At 38.0% G+C, this 22,913-nt stretch overlaps 1 protein-coding gene across 2 annotated transcripts in view; it reads right to left on the minus strand.

Moving 5' to 3' along the window:
- The window catches only part of UAH (ureidoglycolate amidohydrolase), a 327,116-nt gene that overhangs the window by 263,384 nt on the left and 40,819 nt on the right, over positions 1 to 22,913 (minus strand). For both annotated transcript variants that reach the window (XM_089788436.1, XM_089788437.1), the window contains exon 2: positions 18,561 to 18,646. In XM_089788436.1, the coding sequence (XP_089644562.1) occupies positions 18,561 to 18,646 (86 nt within the window). The remainder of the gene's footprint in view (positions 1 to 18,560; positions 18,647 to 22,913) is intronic.

Consider the following 22,913-nt stretch of genomic DNA (forward strand, 5'->3'; position numbering starts at 1 on the left):
GAAAATTTTTCCAAAGTAGGATGAGATTGACTCTCCTTTATTCATTTTTATATTCATAAGTTGATTTTTTAATGTAAGCAGTCTACTTGAGTTGTTGATCTCAAATGTATCCTTAATTGTTTTTAAATACTTCAAATGCTTTCTTGAGATTTGATATGGAAGGAAGAATATGATATTTTACTAACTCAACAATGATTTTCCTAGCTTTATTATTTTGCCCTTTCCAAGTGGCTTTTTCTGCCTCATCTTCAGGTATTGAAATGTTTGTTTCAATGATTGATTCTAATTCCAATTCTTCAAGGATTGTTGTAATTTGAATTTTCCATGAGAAGAAATTTTTTGCTCCTTCAAGCCTATCCTCGACTCTAACATTGTTTTCCATGATGTTTATTATAAAAAATTAGTTTACCAATTTCGCTCTAATACCATGTTAATTTATTTGATCGTTATTGGTGGAGACTAACTAAATTGTATTTTCAAAATAATATAAAGATCTTGAGCAATATTTAACTCTGTTTCTGAATTCTTATATGAGTTTACTTATTTCTTTTATATATATACACCTTTGTGCTGATGATGATAACTTTGTTTGATGTGTGCAGACCTTCCTTCAACTGAGGCAGATTTAATTTGATTCAAGTATATATGCAGTTCTGAATTCACTGACTAAGATCTATATTGCTGTGTGATTGATATATATCTGCACTTGTTTATAAGCAGCATATATATATATATATATATATATATATATATATATATATATATATATACATACATATATATATATATATACATACATATATATATATATATATATACATATGTATATATATATATGTATATATATATATTGAGATATGGTTATGTAGGGGCATGACCCTACATGGTCATGCCTCAATACATATTGATTCACTTTGGAGTATGCCAGATATGATATGCAACGACCGATACTTATAAGATGTAATCGGTATTGAAACCGATACATAATGTTGTTTGATCGGTATTCAGATTTCAACTGATACATATGATCGGCATTTTGGCATTTGATAAGTTTATGATAATTCTCACACACACATATTTAAATCAGGCCTCCATAATTAGATTTATCATCAATCATGTATATTATCAAATATTATATTTACTTATAGAGTTTGCTTCAGTTTACTATGAGGCTAAGATTCTCAACAATTACATGTAAGGTGATTTACATGTAATCATGAATTGATGTAAATATGTAATTAGGTTCGGAGGATGGAATTACATGTAAGTGGGTATGGAGGTAGTTACATGTAAATGCAGATGAAGAATGAGATTACATATAAATGTGAATGGAGGATGGAATTACATGTAATTGCTCTTGGATTGTAATTGCATATGAAGGAAATGGATGCAATATGCTTTGACATGAATTGGTGGGATACGGAAAGATGTGATGCACTTGCATGGAAAGGTGAAAAATGAAATGATGTGATATGATCTTGCATTCTTGGAGAAGAGTGCTTAACTTTTTTGAAAAAAAAGAAATCAAAACAGCAAACAAACATGAAACAAAAATACGCACAAAGCAAAAAATGTGTACCTTTGGTTATTGACTCAAACATGACAAATAGCAAGTTGGCTTCCTATATGCAATTTCGAAATTAGAGTTTGGGGAAAATCAAAGCATGTCAAAATGAAGGTTTTCATCTTATTTAAAGGAATTTTGCACAATACATGGCATCTCTTTGAACAAGTGTACAATAACAAGCCATGATATGCAACAAAATAGCAAGATAAGTATGAATCGACAAGCATAGTTGAAAGTGTCTACTTAATTGGAGATAAAAGAGCCAGAATTGAGGAAAAAGAAGTTGCACTAAAAGACTTCTCTCCAAATTTCAAATGTTCAACCAAATCTTTGACCTTTTCAAAAGTTGCCATGATGGATTTGAATGAGCAATGAATGGGAAATTTTTGGATATTAATGCCAAAAAATGCACAATAACTGCCAAGTATACAAATGTTTTTGCAAAATATATAGTATTTGGGCATTTTTTATCAAAAACGTGTTCTCAAGTCGCCATGACATGAAATGTTTTGGCCATGAATGGTAAAAACATGATTCCCAAAGGCAACAATATGCATCCAAACTCAAAATCAAACCTCTATTGATAGAAAATGTGAGCTAGAAATGCCAAATCCTAGGCATTTTTAGCAAAAACATGGCTCCAAAATGCATATATATCTGTCATTTTTGACTTGTGAATGCAAAAATGTCTTCCCTAAAATGCAAATACATGGATCCAAATGCAACAACGTGGCTCCAATACGTAAAAACGTGAATGAAAACCCAAATTTATGGGCATTTTTAGCAAAAATGCATCTACTTGAGTTGCTTTTGGCTTGGGAATGCAAAATCGTTATCTCCAATAGCATTTGCATGTGTTGAAATACCAAATCAGGGTCTGTGGATGCATTTACATTTTTAAAATCTATTCATATGATGGTTAGAAGTGCAAATCACACTCTCAAGACCTCATTACATATTTAAAATATGTAAATACATCAACATGCCATGTTTTTGAACGTTTTTGGCTTTGGAGTGCAAAAATAGGGTCTTAGAGGGTGATTACATGAGTTTTGAATGCAAAATCAGATTCTCCAAGACACATTACCTATAAAATCCATTGGTTCGAAGTGCATTTACATGTAAATGGACTCTTAGAACTTCATTACATATTTCAAATATGCATTTGCATATTTACATGTTTTAGTGCAAATCGCACTCTAGAAGGGCATTTGCATGTTCTAAAATGCATGGGACTTGGTCTATTATGCAAATTGCACGCTTGGAGTGCCTTTGCATGTTTTAAAATTGTAAAACAACACAAGTAGTGCAAAATTGCACTTTCCAAGTGTTATTGCACATTTTAAAAACAATGCATGTTCATGTCTTTGAGCCTTTAGATGCAGATCGCATTCTAGGAGACCCATTGCATGTTTTAAATTACATGCATTTACATGTTTTAGTATTTCAAAATGACTCTAGTGCAAAATCGCATTATCTAGAGGCATTTACATGTGAACACGTAAATGGGTTGGAAAACATGTATATGCACAACTTGATACATTAAGCACATGCCTAATTAATTTTTTAGGAAATATCACTTATTGGGTCAAATATAACATACACACTATAAAATTAATATATTATGTGCAAATATCATTATTTCAAAAAGCAATATTTAACTTAGATGCTTTAAATAAAACATAAAGTTACTCAAAAAAAAATCAAACTATATAGTTAATAAAGTCACTTAAGTGAAAAATTAAAAAGCAACTCAACCTAAAAATATAACATGAAGTGCTCTATGGTTACTTTAAGTGAAAAATTTAAATGATAAAGTAACTTAAAAGCATAACATAAGTGAATTTATGTTATATTTTCACTAAGTGAATGTCAACATTAAAATATAACATGAATTATTTTAAATCATGCAATTGTATCTGAACAGTCCACTTTTTGGGCACTAAAATGATTATATCTTTTGACTGCCAAGTCCGATTAAGCCCTAAGATAGACCGAATCAAATGGAAAACCGAAAGCAATGTTTTGAACAAAACTAGAAAACCAAAAGAAAACAAACACACTCAAAAAAGGATGTTGAGAGCTTCAAAAATCAAGCATAGGCTTAAGAAAAAGAAAAAAGAAAAAGGCTTGACGAAAGCCTTCAATAGAGAGTTCATTATGTGAATTGGGGTTGACTGGTTGATCAATGTTTAGACAATCAAATAATACACTAAACTCAGAGAAATGTGACACTAAGTTGAAAAAGTTTCGTACTGTTACCTACATTTGTGGTGACAAAATGCAAGACAATAGAGGTCAATGCTGATAAACTATGTAGATGCAGTTGAAATCTTCACGCAACGGGTAAATTGGAAAGATTTCTCACTTCTCCCCATCCCTATTTTGCAACAATTGATTCTGATTCAAACTTTGAATGGAAGAATGGTCCTTCTTAATAGTTCCAAAGACAAGATAATAAGAACTCCTTGAAATTCTGGACATTATGTACTCAAACAGGGGTATGAGGCCCTCAAGAGAAGAGACAACTTGCTTATTCAACAAAGACCTTTTCTATTTTGTTTAAGTGGCATGATTCCTCTGAAAGCTAGTTGCTTTACTTGGTTAGTCTTAAAAAAAAGAGTGCTTATAAGCGATAGATTGGCAAAATTGAACACTGCAAATCAAATCAGTTCAATTGTGTTTTATGCAACTCTAAGATGGAAGATACAGATCAATTTCTACTCCAATGTCAATACGCTCAAGACAGTTGGAGGCATGTATTAGTTAAACTCAAACTCCACATCCCTCTTCCTAACAATGTATGGGATCTTTGCAACCTTGTCCCTTATTATTTAGTGATTCCTTTTTTGCTTCCCTTCAAGTGATTGTCCTGGTTGTGGTTCTTTGGGCTATATGGTGGAAAGAAACAAAAGGAGTTTTCAGACAGGAAATATCTACTTTATCAAAAGTTCTTACGAAGATTAGGCAATCAGTTCAAGAAGTAGTAATGGTATATGTGTAATCACACAAAACATCATCCTCAATAATCTCTTCATGATATAATGATGTACTCAAGGAATGGTAAGGTATCAAATTATCTATATATGATTCCTCTTTTTAGTCACCAAAAGCTTAAATTGATAGAAAAAAGATCACATGGCAGGCTCCTAATCAGCCATATGTCAAATTGAATTTTGATGGTGCTTCTAGAGGGAATCAGGGCACTTCTGTTTAGGAATTTTGCAATCGAGATCACTATGAGAACCTCCTGATGGAAAAAGCATTGTCAAACCCTGACAAAACTAACAATTTGGCACTATTATTGGCATCATTATTTGGTTTGCAACTTGCTCAGTGTATAAGATTTTCTCATCTTCATGTTGAGGAAGATTAACTCCTATCCTTGAGGCTACTAAATCATGGTTGTCTCAAAATTGGAAAATCCATTATATTATGCAACAAGTTTGACTGTTATAGATACATTCCAAGAACTCCTCATTTCACATACATTAAGAGAGGGAAATAGGCTTGCCAACTTACTTGTGAACATCACGTGTGATGACATCCAATTTAAAGGCCCTGAGCATTCAAACGATATACATGAGTTCCCATCAATAATCAACATAATGGGCAAGGATCGAAAGCGAGTGGAAATTTTGGTTTTGAAACATGCATGACAAGCTCTTTCCCACTTTACTCTTCAATCCAATAATATATCCTTTAGCAAGCTTTGCCATTGGACATTAGCTAGATGATCCCATGTCATCCTCTGCCATGTGGTTAGGAATGCTTGGATTCCTTTGTGTCTCTTCAAGTCACCTAACTGCCACCCAATTGCTTTTAATAGTACGATGATGTGATTGAATTCTAGAATGCAATCATTCCATCCGCCTCCACTGCTTTGACATTTAATTCTTTCCCTCTTGATCCTTTATGCATGTCTCTTCAAAATTGCAACTACTCACTCAATATGTTCCCAAAATGCAACTTTTTTGATTGATGGGATTTAAGTCATTTACCATTTCTTTCCATAACTACCTCTTGTTGTATCTTGCTACTTTTTTTATGGCCACGTAGCTTGGTTTGAGTTTGGTGCTCGATTTTCATACTAATCTTTCCTACCTAACATTTATTCCAAATCTTTTTCATGCCAGCTCATTATTTTTGCTCGCATTTGGGATCTCATTCACACATTTTTTGAGTGGGGTTCAGCTTCAAATATGAGCTCTACAGAATCGATCCAAGATAACAACAAACAAGTTCATGTCTCTATGTGTTGCCACCATCATCAAATGGATTACTCTCCTCTTAACTTCGTGTTTTTGTTCATCCTCATTCTCAAAGGACTTTTACAAGGGAGATCTCAGATTGCAGAGTTAAATCAACTCTTTCAAATGGATTGCAGTGAATGTTGTTAGAATATGTGTGTGGTCATTGGTGACGATATTTTGTCTCCAGTAACTTGTCATTTCATTTAGCCTTAACAAATTTTGTCTGTGTTTCTCTCCAATGTTGTTGATTTAATTCAATTAGAAGATGAGTTAGCTCTGTTGATTCATAAGGTTGTTAGAAATGGTGTTATCTTTAATAACGCATTATCACTGGCTATTCAAGAGTATAATTTGAGGAGTGGGTCTGCGGTGGTGGTTTACTGTCTAGGGATCAAATAGCTGTGGTGGTTTACTTCCGTTATGTTGATAACACTCTCTGCAGGCATAAAGCTTTGTTAGGCTCCTCCTTGGTCAAGCAAGTTTTCTCTAAAATCGATGGTCTCTTTCTTCTACTGCAACATGTTCATGCTCCTCTTTCTGTGCCAAGAGGTGAATCGTCTGAGACAACTTCTCATGGTCCTGGTAGAGCTTTGGTTGTGCTTGCTAGGGAAACTCTCAATCTATGCTCTCCTCCTAGAACCGCGAACAAGAAGATATGGCGATAGAATGGAGGAATGACCTTCAATTCATTTCATTATGTCATTTTTTCTTTAGTCTAGACCAGGTGCTGATATGATCTTCAAGGTTTTGGTCAAAACAATTTTCTGCAAGCATTTATTATAGTTCTCGTCAGTAAGCATTTTGTAATGTATATATGCTTAAAGCTAAAATTTCTTTTCCTTCTCTACATCTACTTATTTCTACTTTTCATTTCAATCTATTCTTCAATTCTAGGTTTCTATGGTTCTTCACCTGTGGTATATCACGCTGATTTTCTCAAAACTGCTTAGTATTATGTAATATTTTCCTATTTCTAGTATTAATATATATGACTTTTTTGGCTCTGTTAAAAAAATGTACTGATGGTTAATACTTGTTATTATTACGATAATAGATAAGCTTCTATTATTAGTTAATGGTTATCTATTTGTAATCTATTTTAAATATTAGAATGTTTCTAATATTAGTTAGTCTGTAGTTATATGTTAGCTTTCTTTAGCTTTCTTTTAGCTAGAATAGAAAGTTTCTATTCTTTATGATCATTTCCTAAGGAAACATCATTTTATTCTTTTGTATTTATTGACCTCTCAGTCTCTATTAATATTAAGAAAATATTTACCAATTACTTCATAATATAGTATCAAAGTCAATTCTTTGAATTTTTTCAAAAAATATTATAACTTCTTGTTCGAACTTATCAAAGCAATATTTTTCGAAATTATTTTCTATGAAATCTGCTTCTTATGGACATTTTTCTGCAACTGTCGTCTATTTTTTCTGCACATTTCTGCCATTTTTTGTGGTTTCTTTTGCAACAGAGCCAGTTTTTGTTCAAAACCCTAATTTTCTATACCGAATCAAAAAAATTACAAATTCATGGTAGGTTTTTCAAAATCTCAACTAGGTTGTCGTCTATTTTCTCAAGATGCCTCGATTTTGAGCTAGCTGATCCAAAAACTGACAACTTATTCTTTTTAGGTTTTTTGAGCTCTTTTTTGGGTACCCCTTCAATTTTTCTAGGTCTATTTTTTTTTTTTGCCTCGAAGTACATGTTTTCATAAATTCTCATGATTTTTCATTGAAAAACGTGTTATGGCATCTTGGACTAATATTTTGCTTGAGAGCAATTCAAAATTTAATGGTTAAAATTATGGCACTTGGAAGCAATGAATAATAGCAATTTTTGAATATCAGAATATTGATCATCAAATTGTTCTTAGAGTTACACAGCATCTAACTACCCCTGGTAGTGATTAGGATACATGGGATGTAAATAATTGGGAGGTAGTAATGCTTCTCAAATTATCCGTAGTTGATGATCAACTCTCTCAAATTCCATCCGACAAGGCAACTATCAAGATATGGGCACATCTCAAGAATCTTCATGAGACTTCTGACAAAACAAAACCTTCTTTTTGAACATTATTTTTTCTATTGTCATGGATGAGCGAACATCGCTCCAGGCTCACCTGAATAGGATTCAAGAAATCCGTGATCAGCTGCTTGCCATTGGTGACAAGATGGAGGAAGAAGACATTGTGATCATCACTCTCAGGAGTTTACCCAAGTCTTATGATCATTTTATCAAAACTCTCAACATCACTTCTTCTAATGTTGATCTAAAATTCATAGACCTCTGCACACTCCTGCTTCAAAAAGATCAGTGGAAACAATAGTTCGGTAGTAGTTCCAGCTCCACCTCCTCAAAGAAAGCCTTTGTTGCTAAATCCTTTCACAAGGAAAAAGGCAAGTCTTAGCAGTCTTCTCAACAAAAATCCTCTAGTCCAAATTCAAAAGGCTCCCGGAAGAATATTCAATGCAACTATTGCCACAAGTTGCTCACATGAAGGTTGAATGTCAAAAATGCTTAGTTGCCCGATCTAAGCAATCAGGTTCGCAAGCCAAAGCGAACAGCATAGAGCACATTGAGCAAATGGAATCTGCCTTTTACGCCTTCATGGCTAAAGACCTACAGATCATGTGAAGTCGTTTTCTTGGTACATGTTTACCGCATAGGGTAAATAGATTAATGCACACAGACGATGGACAAGAACGGCAACGATAGTACTCCTTTATTTGCATATGCCAAGAGATTACATACAGAGCATAAGATAAGATCCGGTAAGATGATTTACAATGATCCCAGACGAGGTATAAATACTTTCCACTGAACCTTCCCGAAGGAGTCCGTTGGCTACATATGTCCAGTACAAATAATTTACCGACAACATCGGCTACAAAGTACAAAATCTACCGACGACACCACCCCATCGGCTAGACAATGTTTACTGACGACATTATCCCCCCTCAAAAGAAAAAGTCGTCTCCGGACGACAATTACAAAATATCTAAGACAGATTAACAAAACAAAATACATTAACTGACTAACAAGATAGATTTGATCCTGTCACACCACTTTCACATTCATCCCGTGCCTGTACCAAACTGGTCTCCAACCCACGCTACATTTGTAGCCTCTAATAAGACAATACTATCTCCTTAATCAAGCTGACCTTGATAGGCACCCATGCTGCTTTCTTTGCTTCCAACTCTAGGTTCACTGAGCTAAGTGTCGTTGTACTACCTTCAACTGGATGATCAACTCCTCTTGAGCTCTCTATGCATCCACCAAGACAGCCTCACGTCCAACACCTACTCCAAGTGCCTTTGGTACATAGACACTCCATGCCTGCAGTAGCTCTAGGTCTCATCAACTAGTCACACTTCCCACGACTGATATACACAATGACTGGGGATCCACGGGGCAACGCCCCTAGCAGGGTCGAGGGGGGGCCCGCCAAGACCAAATTAGCACTCCAAAACCCACACAAAATTGCATGGAACACACCATTATAGTGATTTTCTTCCGATTCCACACTCTTTCTGGCAACCACTGATGCTTCCCCTTCCCTTTGGCATCATCCGTTATTCATTTCGAACTGCCTCAATTTGTCGTCGTTTTTTTTTTTTTTAGAAAACCCCTAACACCCATCTTCTGCGTCCACAAGTCTTGCCCCTCACCAACAGCAACCGACGTGAGCTCGAAAATAAAGAGTGTTGATGGCAAACTTAGAGAAACTGCTACAACCCACTCAATATAGCGCCATAGATTATAGGCTTGCATCCCTCAGCTTGCTTTAACTCATCCCATGAACTTCTATCAGCGGTCGCTCAGAAACCAATGAAGAGCAAACTAGAGCCGTGACGTTGGAAAATCAAATGCTGCAACCCACAGAAAAGGAAGAAAAAATCACGCACAGGGATATGGACTAGTGAAATCACGGAAGCCAAACTGTTACGTGGTGATCAATAGAGCTAAGTCGTGCAGACAAGAAGGCTCCCGCGGAAAGATACAAGTTTGCCCTTGAAGGTTAGAGAAGATGCGCGGAAGATGAAAGAAGTCACGTGGAAGAACAGAGAAAACCCGCGGAGAGCAAAAAAACACACGGAAAAGTGAAAAAGTCCGCGGCAAAAATAGACTCCACGCGCGGAAAAGAAGAAAGTCCATGGGAGAAAGTAGAATGGGAGGTCCGCGGAAACAAGAGACTCCACGGTCGCTACCTGCGAGAAAGAGAAAAGTCCGCGGGGCATCAACTCATGGGGCCACCAGCAAATCACGTCCGCGGACAGGTGTCCGCGAGACAGCCCGTCCGCAAAGCATCCTTCCACGAGGGGTTGCCCGCAGGCATAGTTTTTTTTTTTCTCTTTTTTTGTGATAAAAAATACAACTCAATTTTGCCTCCAAACTTCGCCACTGTGCAACGACGAGGGAGTTGTTTGGACTTTCTGTGATGACGATACAATCTTCCTTGCATGGTACATCTTCAACATCGACCCATTGACTGCCTGAGGCACTTCTTGCCCGTCCTAGGTCGACAATTTTATCGCTCCATTATCGCCAACCTCCCGGATCTGGTATGGCCCAATCCATCTAACCTTAAACTTCCCTGGTTTAATTTCATTCCGACCATCGTACTTGAGTACCAACTGCCCCGGCTGAAACCTATTGAGTTTGAGATGCTTGTCATGCCACGCCTTACGTCTGTTCTATGTCACCTCCATCGCCCACTATGCCTACGGTCGTCGCACATCTAGATTATTTCCTTGCTGTCTAATGCAGGAGCATCTTGCATGGGAAAATTATTGAAAAAAAAAAAAAAAATTTGAAAAATAAAAAATAAATGGTTGACATTCCATTTATCGAGGTGTGTGGGAAGAATTCTAGAAAGTTATGAATATTGTAGAAAGTTTTGGAAGTTGTAGAAGGTTGTGGAAGATGTAGAAGGTTGTGGAAGTTGTAGAAGGTTGTGGAGGAATTCTAGAAGGTTGTGGATAACTCATGCATGGGGTGGTAAGTGCCTATTTAAGCAAGGCATATGAGCATTTCTAAATCAAGCTCAAGGAGAAGCTTGAGAAGTGGAAGCTTGAGAAGTGGAAGCTCGAGAAGGAGAAGCTCGCGAAGTAGAAGCTTTAGAAGGAAAGCTTGGAAAGGTGAAAGTTGTGGAAGGTGAAGCTTGGAAAGCTTGGAAGGCTTCAAGGTGTGAAAGAGAAGGAGGAAGTGAAGAGTGAGTTTTCCTGAGTCTGTGGACAGAGCGCCGAATGTGAGGCAGTTTACAGCAGGATTGTGATGGACTTGTGAGTGTGTAGACAGAGCGCCGAATGTGAGGCAGTTTACACTTGGATCTTGGATAAGGTTGGAGAAGAGCTAGTGACTGCGGTTTAGAAACAAGGAGGTTGCTTGGTGGCTTGCGAGCACAAGTTGAGATCTCGGAGGTTTCTACCAGAGTGTGGATCTAGACTAGCTTGGGTTTGGATTGGATCTTGAGAGATCTTGCAAAAATGTTATTGTAATTACTATTGGATTTTCAAGTATAATAAAATTGTCTTCATATTGTTGCATTCTTGGTTATGAGTTGGTAAGGGTGGTGTGGCCTTTCGTCAGTGGTATCAGAGCGTATCTACATTACTGTCGGCACCCTTCAACTAATTTTATGGTGCGATGCATTCTTTTCTTTCTGTGCGGTCTGTTCACTGTGTACCGGATGGTAGGATCTTTCTTTTTTCTTGGTTTGGACTATATGTTCTTCCCCTCAACTTCAGCCATAACTGCTTTTGCTTCTCTATATTCCTTCGGACATTCATTTTCCTCTGTTTTGTCACCTTCGTCAACCCTTAACATATTACAACTCGGAAACAATTCGTAGTCTTCTATCTACCAGTGGAAAAGGCCATTCACCGAGTCTAGGTTGTCATCATTCGATCCTCCTAGTCTCAATACTCCTTCGTCCGGTTCCATTCTCCTCTTTCCTTCGTCGTCACTTTCGCTTTCACCTTCTGAATCTAACGATGTTGCCTCCTCACCTACCATTTGTGTGTGTAGGTCAATTATGAATCTTTTGCCTCCGCGCTCCATTGATAGGATATTACGTTTCCAATCATGTTTTACTTTTGCTTGCACCAACCAATTACGTCCCAGAATAGCATCACATCCTTTTCTTTTCAATGGAATGACCACGAAGTCCAATAAAAATGGTTGTGTTCCAATAGTTACCGATTGTGCCCTCAAGGTTCCCAACGGTTTGATCCCGTGCTGGTTTGTCGTGAGCAACTGGAATGTAGGTGGCCACAACGTCGGCTTTCCCAACTTCTTCCAGGTATCCTCCAGTAACACATTCATGACGGACCTTCCGTCAACAATTGTCTATCAAAACATTTCCCAAAATCCCCATCTTGACAATCATCAGATGCCTTCTCGTTGTGAGTGCCAGAAGCATTGGGTCTATTGCTGTCGTTCCACTACTATCACTTCCAGTTTCCTCTGTTGCTTTCAGAAGCGATGTAGAATTCAGAATGGTCATCCGTAACTGGTACATTGTGAGAAGGTCACTTAATTTGATCGGGACTTCCATTTGCATCACCTGCTTTATTATGTTTTGCTTGGCGCAGTTCTTTGTTGAGGTGTCAGTGGTGTCCTTCAACTGAGATGTCTCCGCCTGTGATGCCTTTTCAATTTCCATCCACACTTCCCCAAATTTCCTCTTTTCTTCTGCCGGGTCCGAGTACTCTTTTGCTTGCCTCCGCGTAATTGCCAGAACCTCTTCTTCATCTGTCCTGACAATGATCAAGTTTACTCCGGATTTTGGGCACTTGGCATCTTCATGGTCGCCGGGTCCACACCATCTGCATAATAATTTCGGTGTGTTTGCCATTGTACAATCCTACGCAAAATGACCCCACAAATTACATGCTCGACATTGAACAATCGGCCATCCATTTGCATCATACTGTATTCGACTTCGACTGCCATTGTTATTGTTATTGTTCGCATTGATATTGTTGTTTTGCCCTCTACTACTATTCCTGTACCCACCCGAAGTGGCACCATCAATGTTTGCATTTTCATTCCCTCCTGACCTAGAAGTTGCTTGTGCCAGAAACACTTGTTGAAGTCCTCTGGTTTTCATGTTGAAGGGACATTCTTTTACGAAATGTCCCATGATCTGGCAAATCTCGCAAAATTGGTTCTTTGGACAGGACCCTTTAGTATTACCTTCCGTCTTACATTCTGTGCACCACAGCTCGCTTCCCTTTGTCTCCTACATGTTTTTAAATTCCTTCATCATACGGATCATGTCCTTCTGTAGGGTGCGAACCTTCTTGCTACTGTTTTCATCATCACTGCTATCCTCTCCTGAGGATGTGTTGTCATTTGAGTCGGAGGAACTATTCCTCTTCTTGTTTTTCATCCTCTGCTCACTTTCCAAGTTCATTGCTCTGTTGTATGCTTCTGTGTATGACGACGGTGGCACAATTTTCATCTTTTTGCGCAATTTCGGGCGTAGGCCTTCCACGAACCATCGTTTCTGTAATCCAGCTGGCTTATCCTCCATTTTGTTTATCAAGTCTTTTAATTTCCTGGCGTAGACACGGACAGTTTCATTCTTCCCCTACTTAGTATTGAATATCTCTGCTAAAATTTCATTATCATCGTGCAACAGTTGAAATTCGACAGTAAACTCCTTAAGGTTGTTCCAAGTGGTTAAGTTCTGGGGATCTGCATTGGCGAACCAATCAATTGCAACAACCCGTAAGGCTGCCGGAAACTGCCGGACTCATTCATTTGTATCTGTTATGCCATTTGCCCTCCAAATTGTTTCGCATGTTTTACAGTGTCGGATCGAATCAGCCATACCATCACCATCAAATTTCGGCAACTTTTCCTTTGGTGCTACCATCACTACTAGATTTTGTGCATGGGCGTTGTTCAATCCTGCAACATTGGCGTTGTTCACTCCCACACCGGCAGTCTGCACTCCCACACCGGCGGACTATTCTCCCACACCAGCGCTCCGCACTCCTACACCAGCAGACTATTCTCCCACACCGACGGTCTGCACTCCCACACCGGTGGTCTACTCTCCCACACCGACAAACTGCACTCCCACACCGGCGGTTTGCTCTCCCACACCGGTAGACTGTTCTTCGGCGATCTCAACAGCTGCGAACGTTGGTGAAGAAGGATCTTCTGAAGTTGTCCCCTGCAGAAGTGTATCTCGAACGAAGAGTTCACTCCACACTCTTGCTCCATCGGCACTCCAAGCTGTGCGAGTCGATTCTCTTCCATCTGGACTCTCTTCCCTCAGCGAATACAAATTGAAAAACTCCTCCCTTGCTTCCTCCACCAATTCCACCCGCTGTCGAGTCTCCTCCAACAATTCTTCCGCGCTTCTATGTCCATCGGCAATCTTTTGAAACCTCCTTTTGCATTCGGCTTGCTGTGCCAAAATTAAACTTTCTTGCGCAGTACGGATTCCATCTTTTCCCTTGACCTTATTTCGATCCTTGTTAAGTTGATTTGGCATTAAACTTCATTCCTCCCTCCTTCCAAGTTCATAGGGCAACGGTGCCAAATGTTTACCGCATAGAGTAAATAGATTAATACACACAAACGATGGACAAGAACAGCAATGACAGTACTCCTTTATTTGCATATGCCAAGAGATTACATACAGAGCATAAGATAAGATTCGGTAAGATGAATTATAATGATCCCAGACGGGGTATAAATACTTTCTGCCAAACCTTCCCGAAGGAGTGCGTCGGCTACATAATATGTCCGCTACAAACTATTTACCGACGACAGTACATTGATTCAGGTGTCTCTTGTCATTTCACCCATCACAAAGACCGGTTCACTGTCTACCAGCCTTATTCAGATTTTATTACTTTTGGTGATGGAGAAGAGTACACTATTGTCAGTAAAGGCAACATTTAAATTCAATCTACTAGGAGGAATCTCATTTTCCTTGATGTGTACTACATTTTAGGGATGCAACTAAAACTACTCTTAGTCATTCAGTTGCAGTGACATTCTCCACAGTTGGATGTCACCTTCAGTTCACATCAATGTACCATCACTAATAAGGCAACTCAATCTATTGTTGCAATGGGTCTTGAGGATTATGGTCTTTTCTGACTTACTAATTCTGGTGATTCTCGAGACTTAGCTATGGTTGCCCGATGGTCTTTTATTTGTACACTTTGGCATCATCGATATGGGACACTTAAATGTGCATTATTTCTCTTAGCTTGCTCGGGAAGAGCTTGTTCTCGGTTTGCCAAAAATTTCAGACTCAGCAACTTGGAGTTTGTGATGCATGCCAAGCTAGGAAGCAACATCGTACACCTTTCACCAATGGTGATTCATGGTGAGCTTCTCAAGTACTTCGTCTTGTTCATTTCAATATTTGCAGCCTTATAGCCACTCCTTATGTTCTTGGGTCCAGGTATTTTTTGTTGTTCCTTGATGATTTCAGTAAAAAAAGTGGGTATATTTTCTTAACAAGAAATCAGATGCATTTGTTATATTTCAAAAGTTTAAACCTATAGTTGAAAAAGAGTCTGGGAAATCAATTATTACTCTTAGATTAGACAATAGGGGGAATTTTGTTCTAATGCTTTCTCTAGCTTCTTGGATACTCATGGCATCAAACGCTAGTAAAGCACACCCCACACACCAAAACAGAACAGTGTAGTTGAACGTCGAAACAAAACAATCACCGAGATGGCTCGTCTATGCTCTAACAAAGACATGTTTCAAAGAAATTCTGGGCAAAAGCAATTAACGCTGTAGCTTATCTTTTGAACTAATCACCCACAGTGGTGGTCAAATGCAAGACTCTAGAAGAGGCCTGGTCAATTTGCAAGCCTAGAATTAGTCACGTATAGGTGTTTGGCTCTCTTGGTTTTGTTTGGATCCCTGATGCATCCCATACCAAGTTGGATGCCAAGAGTCAAAAACTCATGCTTGTTGGATACAGTAGTCTTCACAAAGCCTATCATTTGATCGACAATGAGACATGTCGTCTTCTATACAGTCGTGTCGTAGTCTTTGATGAGCAATGGGGACCATTCATGCATGTTTCTCTTGTTCCTAATCCAACAGGCCAGCCTATGAAGGCTCATAATTTAGGAGTTAGGCTTCCATTAGGTCCACCTGATGCAACTCTAGTTATACTAGTGATCCTTATATAAAAACCTCCAACTTCTCCAGCAAGATCACCCAGATTTGTAGATGCTTCACCTGAGTTCGATCCAGATTCTTCTGATGAGGAACCTAGTCATTCTCCTCTTCGACCTAAGTGGTCGACTAAGACACTTGTTGATCTTCATGATGATGATCTCATTGATGGGAGAACTGCTCAAAAAAACAACAAACCTACAAAGTTCATTAACTTTCCTCTCATGGCCAACATTCATAGTGTGTTTGAACCTCAAACATATTCTGAGGCGAAAGGAATTCCAAAGTGGGAACAAGCCATGACATCTGAAGACGAGAGCCTATTGAAGAATAACACCTAGGTCCTTTCTGATCTTCCATTAGGGAAGAAACCAATTGGTTGCAAATGGATTTACAAAATCAAATACAAATCTAATGGTACTTTGGCTAAGTAAAAAGCTTGCTTAGTTGCAAAGGGCTTTTCTCAACGTCAAGATATTGATTATGAGGAAACCTTTGCCCCTACTACAAAGATGAGCACAATCAAATTAGTTCTAGCCATGGCAGCACAGTTTGGCTGGAAGGTCCATCAGATGGACATCAAGAGTGTTTTCCTGAATGGTGACCTCCAAGAAGAGGTCTACATGACGTAGCCTCCTGGTTTCAAGGTTGTTATTAAAGAACATCAAGTTCTCAAATTAGTGAAAGCTCTCTATGGCTTGAAGCAGGCCCCTTGGGCATGGTACATGAAAATTGATAAGTACCTCAGTAATCAAGGCTTCCAAAGGAGTTCTTCAGACTCAAATTTGTACATCAAGACTACTGACAATGACCTCACCCTTCTCGTTATTTATGTGGATGATTTGATCATCACTAGCAATTTGACATCTTTGATTCAGAGAATCAAACAGAATTTATGTCACTCTTTTGATATGACTAAGCTTGGGCTAATGCATTATTGCCTAGGTCTTGAGGTTTGGCATCAGTCTTCTGGTATATTCATCTCTCAGTCCAAATATGTCAAGGCTCTGTTAGACAAATTTTGTATGCAGGATTGCAAGCCTGCATCTACACCCATGGAGAAAGGACTCAAGTTATCAGCCAAGTCTAGTTCTCCTCCCATTGATGATACTACATGCAAGCAACTAGTGGGAAGCCTCATCTATCTCTCTACTACTAGGCCTAATATCAGCTTCGCAGTCAACTACATCTCACATTTTATGACAACTCCTAAGGTTGATCATTGGATGGCAATAAAGCGTGTGCTTTGTTATGTGAAGGGCACTATAGATTTTGGACTTCTTTACTCTCGAAGTTCTAATCTTAGCCTCAATGGGTTCATAGATTCAGATTGGGTAGGCTCTGTTGATGATAAAAAGCCAACTTCTGGATATGTGTTCAGTTTGGGATCCGGTGCCGTCACATGGACCAGTAAGAAGCAGCAAGCAATTTCTCTCTCATCTACAGAGGCCGAATACAGACAGACAGTCAAGGCAGGTTGTGAAGCTATTTGGCTCCGTCGGATGCTTGGGGATATGCAGATGTCACCGGCAGGACCAACCACTTTGTTTGTTGATAACGAAAGCGTTATCAAATTAGCACAGAATCCAATCTTGCATGAACAAACCAAGCATGTGGATGTTCATTGTCACTACATACGACAACTGGTTGAAGACGGGAAGATAGACTTGTAGTGTGTTCGTACCACAAAGTAGACTGTAGACATTCTCACCAAGCCTCTTGGTCCTAATAAGTTTGTTAAATTAAGAGGACAGTTTGGTGTTGTGGATAGGTTAACCATTAAAGGAGGGTAGTGTGATAATAGATAAGCTTCTATTATTAGTTAATGGTTATCTATTTGTAATCTATTCTAAATATTAGAATGTTTCTAATATTAGTTAGTTTGTAGTTATCTGTTAGCTTTCTTTTAGCTAGAATAGAAAGTTTATATTCTTTACGATCGCTTCCTAAGGAAAAATCGTCTTATTTTTTTGTACATATTGACCTCTTGGTCTCTGTTAATATTAAACAAATGTCTAACAATTACTTCGTAATAGTTATTGACAAAGAGCACAAGAGGGAACCTTTAAGCTACATCTTGGATGAATTCTCGTCTATAGGACAGGACTTCAAAATCAGCAACAGAATTTTTTAATTTATTTGATGATACAACTTAAGCTAAATTGATCAAAGAACCCACATCAATAGTTTGCACTCTGATTCTTCAAGTGGCGGCATTTTACAATGTAAGAAAATTCTCCTTTATCTTGAATTACTACTCTATTCCACAATCAAATGATAAAATTTCATATAATTTTCCTGATGAACTGAAAACAGAAAAGTACACATCTTGATCTATATGGGAATCCTTTAGCACAGCCAGAGTAAGGATTGAGAAAATTAAATCCTATAACAAATTCAGACCATCCCCTCAGATATTTCTTGTAAACAAAATGCTTCCAAATGAATCAAATCTTATTCCTGCAGCATTGCATGTAAATAGGTGCATAGTAAAGCTTTTAGGAAAAGGTCAAGAAGATGTTCTAAAATGAGACTGAAAAGCTACATAGAAAAAGGGTACCTGCGAGCTAATATGTCATTTTTACTGTACAGAATGCGGGTCACTGATGGAGCTGGACTATCCGAGAAAGTTGACAGTTCATCAATCTAAATTCAACAAAATACAAGAAATTAATACACAGTGAGAACTATGCCATTAATCATCACATTTAAAAATAATAATCACATTTTAGCATTTGGTGTTTCCAAAGTATATCATTGCGTAATATAATTCTTTGAGAATCTGCTAGAAAGGTAACATATTTTAACATTTGGTGTTTCTGTTATGATATTTTAACAAATGAAAGCATAAAACTATGGACAGAGAATTTCAAGAGTTTATGTATTAGAATCACATTTGAAAGAATAGCATTTAGGTAAAAAAAGAACGGTGTGGCCATGGCATATCCATGTGCATATTCCATGGCATTTAGACTCACTTTATAGTTTGATCATCAATAAAACAAGGTCAGTGTAATGACAATCATTTTGTGATTTTGGAATGGCCAATATGGTTTCTTCAATACATACATATTAAGCTATGGAGATAATTTAACTCGAACATGTTTATTTGCCTAAATTACCATCATGTTTAATCCTCTTTCTTTTGGTTATTTTTTAGTTTATTCCTTTGTTTTTCAGGCTATGATGGTTGTTAGTGAAACTCACCGACTACCATTTCTGCAGTGTGAATCCATATATAAATATTCATACTCATAGCACATGAGCATTATAGTCAAGATTTTGCTGCCTGAAAAAGACTGACCTTATAGAGGTTATTATTTCCTTCAGAAGCAATATATGATGTACTTATAGATTGGAAATATCAATAAATAAACTGACCTGATATGAGACATTCAATAATTGCCATAGTTTCAAGATTGTGGGATGTGTGAACTGCTAAAATTGCAAAATGAGCAACAGTTTTTGGAAAATCTGGACTTCTCTCCTCCATCCAAAAGCCCCTTTCACAGAGCAGTTATTGATTGGTTTGCCACAAGTAATTGATTTGTTTCCCACAGAAACTATGTGATAAGATACCTTCATTACCTTTTTGCAATATAGGTAGATCGTAGATTTGCAACTTTTGGGATTATTGACATTTTTATGGACCTGTCATATATCAGATAAACACAAGCATGATGTGATCATGAATTGAGTGATGTCAGTTCATAGCTTATTAGTGAACTCTGACAAAGTGCTTGTCTATCATGTCCCCAAAAAATCAAGATGGATTTCAGGCCAAAGCTACTTCTCGCATCCATTTAATTTCAAAGCCCATAATATTATCCAAAAAGATGGATAGCACACACTGCTACCTATAGTGACATACACAGGAATGCAATGCATAAAGGCATGCTTCATCAACCTAAGAATTTGTTCGGCACCGAAGTATATCTATTTTATCAACACTCACCTGCACATGAACCCAACCTTATCAAAGTGGTTAACATCATCACATGCATGTTGACAGGGAAAATGTGCCCCAAAGAATCAAACCCAGGAAATCATCACGCATATTATGCTGCCTTGCCAATAGAGAATGAGCCACTGGATTTTAAAAAAACTTGTTTGAGTACAATTACCTTGTACCTAAAATTTAAAAATTATCATCCCTACCCATACTTTATTCCCTAAATGCAAACTGTAACTCAATCAGTCTGATGTTGAACCTTTTCCAAACTGACAAAAGCAGTTGATGTTTGCCAAAGAGGCTGTGATTTAGGTGCAAAAAATTACCTTAACACAAATCTATCAAGATGCCACTCTAATGACCTAGAACAATTCAACAAAAATTCATCTCAAAAAGGAGATTGTCTCCTGATGAAGCAAATTCAGAAAACAATTCTCATATCCTATCATGTCAAAATAAAAATAAAATCCATGCCCAAGGGGTTGAGGTGTAATAGTAATGTGGGGTGCTCACTAAAGCATGCTTGCACTAAGACACCCCATAATTCTAGCGAACATATGGCAAGATAAAATTCCAAAATGGCTTGCCGAATTCTCCAGTAACATAGATTCTTGGATATGTCTTTCCACAGCCTAGAAGGCTATAACAGAAATTTATTTTAGCACTACAACAGCTGATCCGTTAAAATCCAGATTCAAGTAATCTGTGATATTAAATATATGACTGATCTTGATATGAACTCCCTCGCTAAAAATATACAAAATAATTAGAGCTACAGAAAATTCATCTGCAAATTTAAGATCTTTACAATTAAGAAAAGAGATAAACACATATAAACAATACCCCACAACATGATTATTTACGTGTAGAAAACCATTTTAGGAGAAAAAACCCACACTCCAAGCAAAACCACATTGTTCAACAACAAACATGGTTACAATACAATAAAAGCTATGCCTCTTACAAGAGTATCACCAACATACAATTCTAAGATGATTCTAGCAACATAATGGTGACTACAAAATAAATCCGACAAACTACATCGCCACACACCATAAAAAGGCCAGGTTCAAAAAAGGGACCATGAATGGTTATCAAGGCTATCACTCTTACATAAGTATCAGCAAAATACAATTCTAAGATGATTCCAGCAACATAACAGTGCCTATAAAATAACTCATACAAACTACAACTCCAAGCACCAATAAATAGGCAAGGTTCAAGCTAGAAACCATGAATGGTTTTCAAAAACCATTAGCAATACTAAAGGAGATATGGCATCCAAACAAAGATACCAAATTCCAACACCCTCCTTGGTATAAATCTTCTAGACAATTTGTAAAATATTTCATACATTTCTTACATTGTCATAATCCATCATATTTCATGAAAATTCACTACCCAAAGTTGGGCACCCCATTTTGTCATTATTCAACTTATTTAAAGATGCTTCATGACAAGTGTTCAAAGTTCAAACTTGTAATGTCCCCATCATAAAATAAATGTATTTAATTAAACTTTGTAACAGGCCGATTGATTTAATGTATCTGAATCCCATTTTTTATTTTGTTTTCGTAGTTTGTGTCGCTATCGGCTAACTTTGTACACCCTCGGAAAGCTTTTCCCAACGGGTATTTAAGCACGGCTCATAGGTAGTTTGTAGGCATGCTTTGAATTATCTCTCTCTGTACTACGGATTCCTGTTTGAGTTCGGCATTGTTCGCCACTTCAGAAGTGAAAGACCTTCCCTATTTGGCTTGCACAGTTTCAGTGGGGTTCAACCCTCACCCTACTCCATCGGTGTTCGATTCAATCTATATCTAGCAAAATTTGGAGTGCTCTCATCATTTGCAAAATACTTATCAATCTGTGAATGTTCTACTTGTTTGAATCCAGCAAATTGGAATGCCCTCTCTCGGCAAACATATTCGGAAGAATTTATGTGTTCAAATCCTTGTTATTATATTTGGAATTCATCTAATCTTAAATCAACAGTCCGTACCTGTGTATGAAGTTATGAACATATTGTTTCAGTCACCCACTCGCCTCTCACCACCCGTACGGCCTGAATTGGCTTAGTAAGGCAAGTTTACTAACCGTACGACTTGCTATTCAGTCTCCACTCCTACCGTACGGCATCCATATCCATCCGTACGACTAACAATACCCCCCACTGTACGACATCTCTGTCCTACCGTACGACCAATCTAATTGCACTGTACAGCTTCCTTGGTGATCACCGTACGGGCCCCTAAATTTCCTCCTACCGTACACTCATTCTGCCATCTACCTAGCATTTCGTACTACATTCTTGTGTAGCTGTACAGCCACTCCAGCCCTATCACCGTACAAACTGAACAATCTCTGCCTAGGTGCATTGTACAGTGTCAAAATTTCCATAGTGTTGCAGCGTCCGGTACATCTTATACTGCATTATATTGTTTGAATTGTTTCCTGACGCCACACCAGGAGGTCGGGATCATTACAATGGTATCAGAGCTCTTCAATCCTGCTAGCTTGTGGACAGTGAATGAGAGTTTATAGCCAGAAGAGGACACATTTTGTTGATCGAATGGCTGACGAACGGGAATCGACCGGCGCTGAACTTGTGGCACTTTTGAGGGAACTTGCCCGAAATCAGGCACAGATCACAGATACACAGCGACTCATGGAGGAAACCCTCAAGAAGTTGGCGGAGAACAAAATGGACACAGTGCGGACACAATATCGAGTAAACCACACCCTCAGCCAACACGCTCTCGACCTTCCATGCCAACTTTCCCACCACAGACGGAAGCACATCACAGAGAGAGACTACCAACTTTCAAAGAGATAAGAGAGGACTAGAGGAATGCAAACCTTGAAGAGGACATTTCCTACAAAGATTATGCAAATTTGAGAATGAGATACTTAGGAGGCGGAAATAGAGGATACTTTAATGATGATCTTAGGAGAAAATTG

This window comes from Cupressus sempervirens, chromosome 6 (assembly GCF_028749045.1).
Source record: "Cupressus sempervirens isolate cs-2001-9-10 chromosome 6, ASM2874904v1, whole genome shotgun sequence".
In the NCBI taxonomy this organism is placed as follows: domain Eukaryota; kingdom Viridiplantae; phylum Streptophyta; class Pinopsida; order Cupressales; family Cupressaceae; genus Cupressus; species Cupressus sempervirens.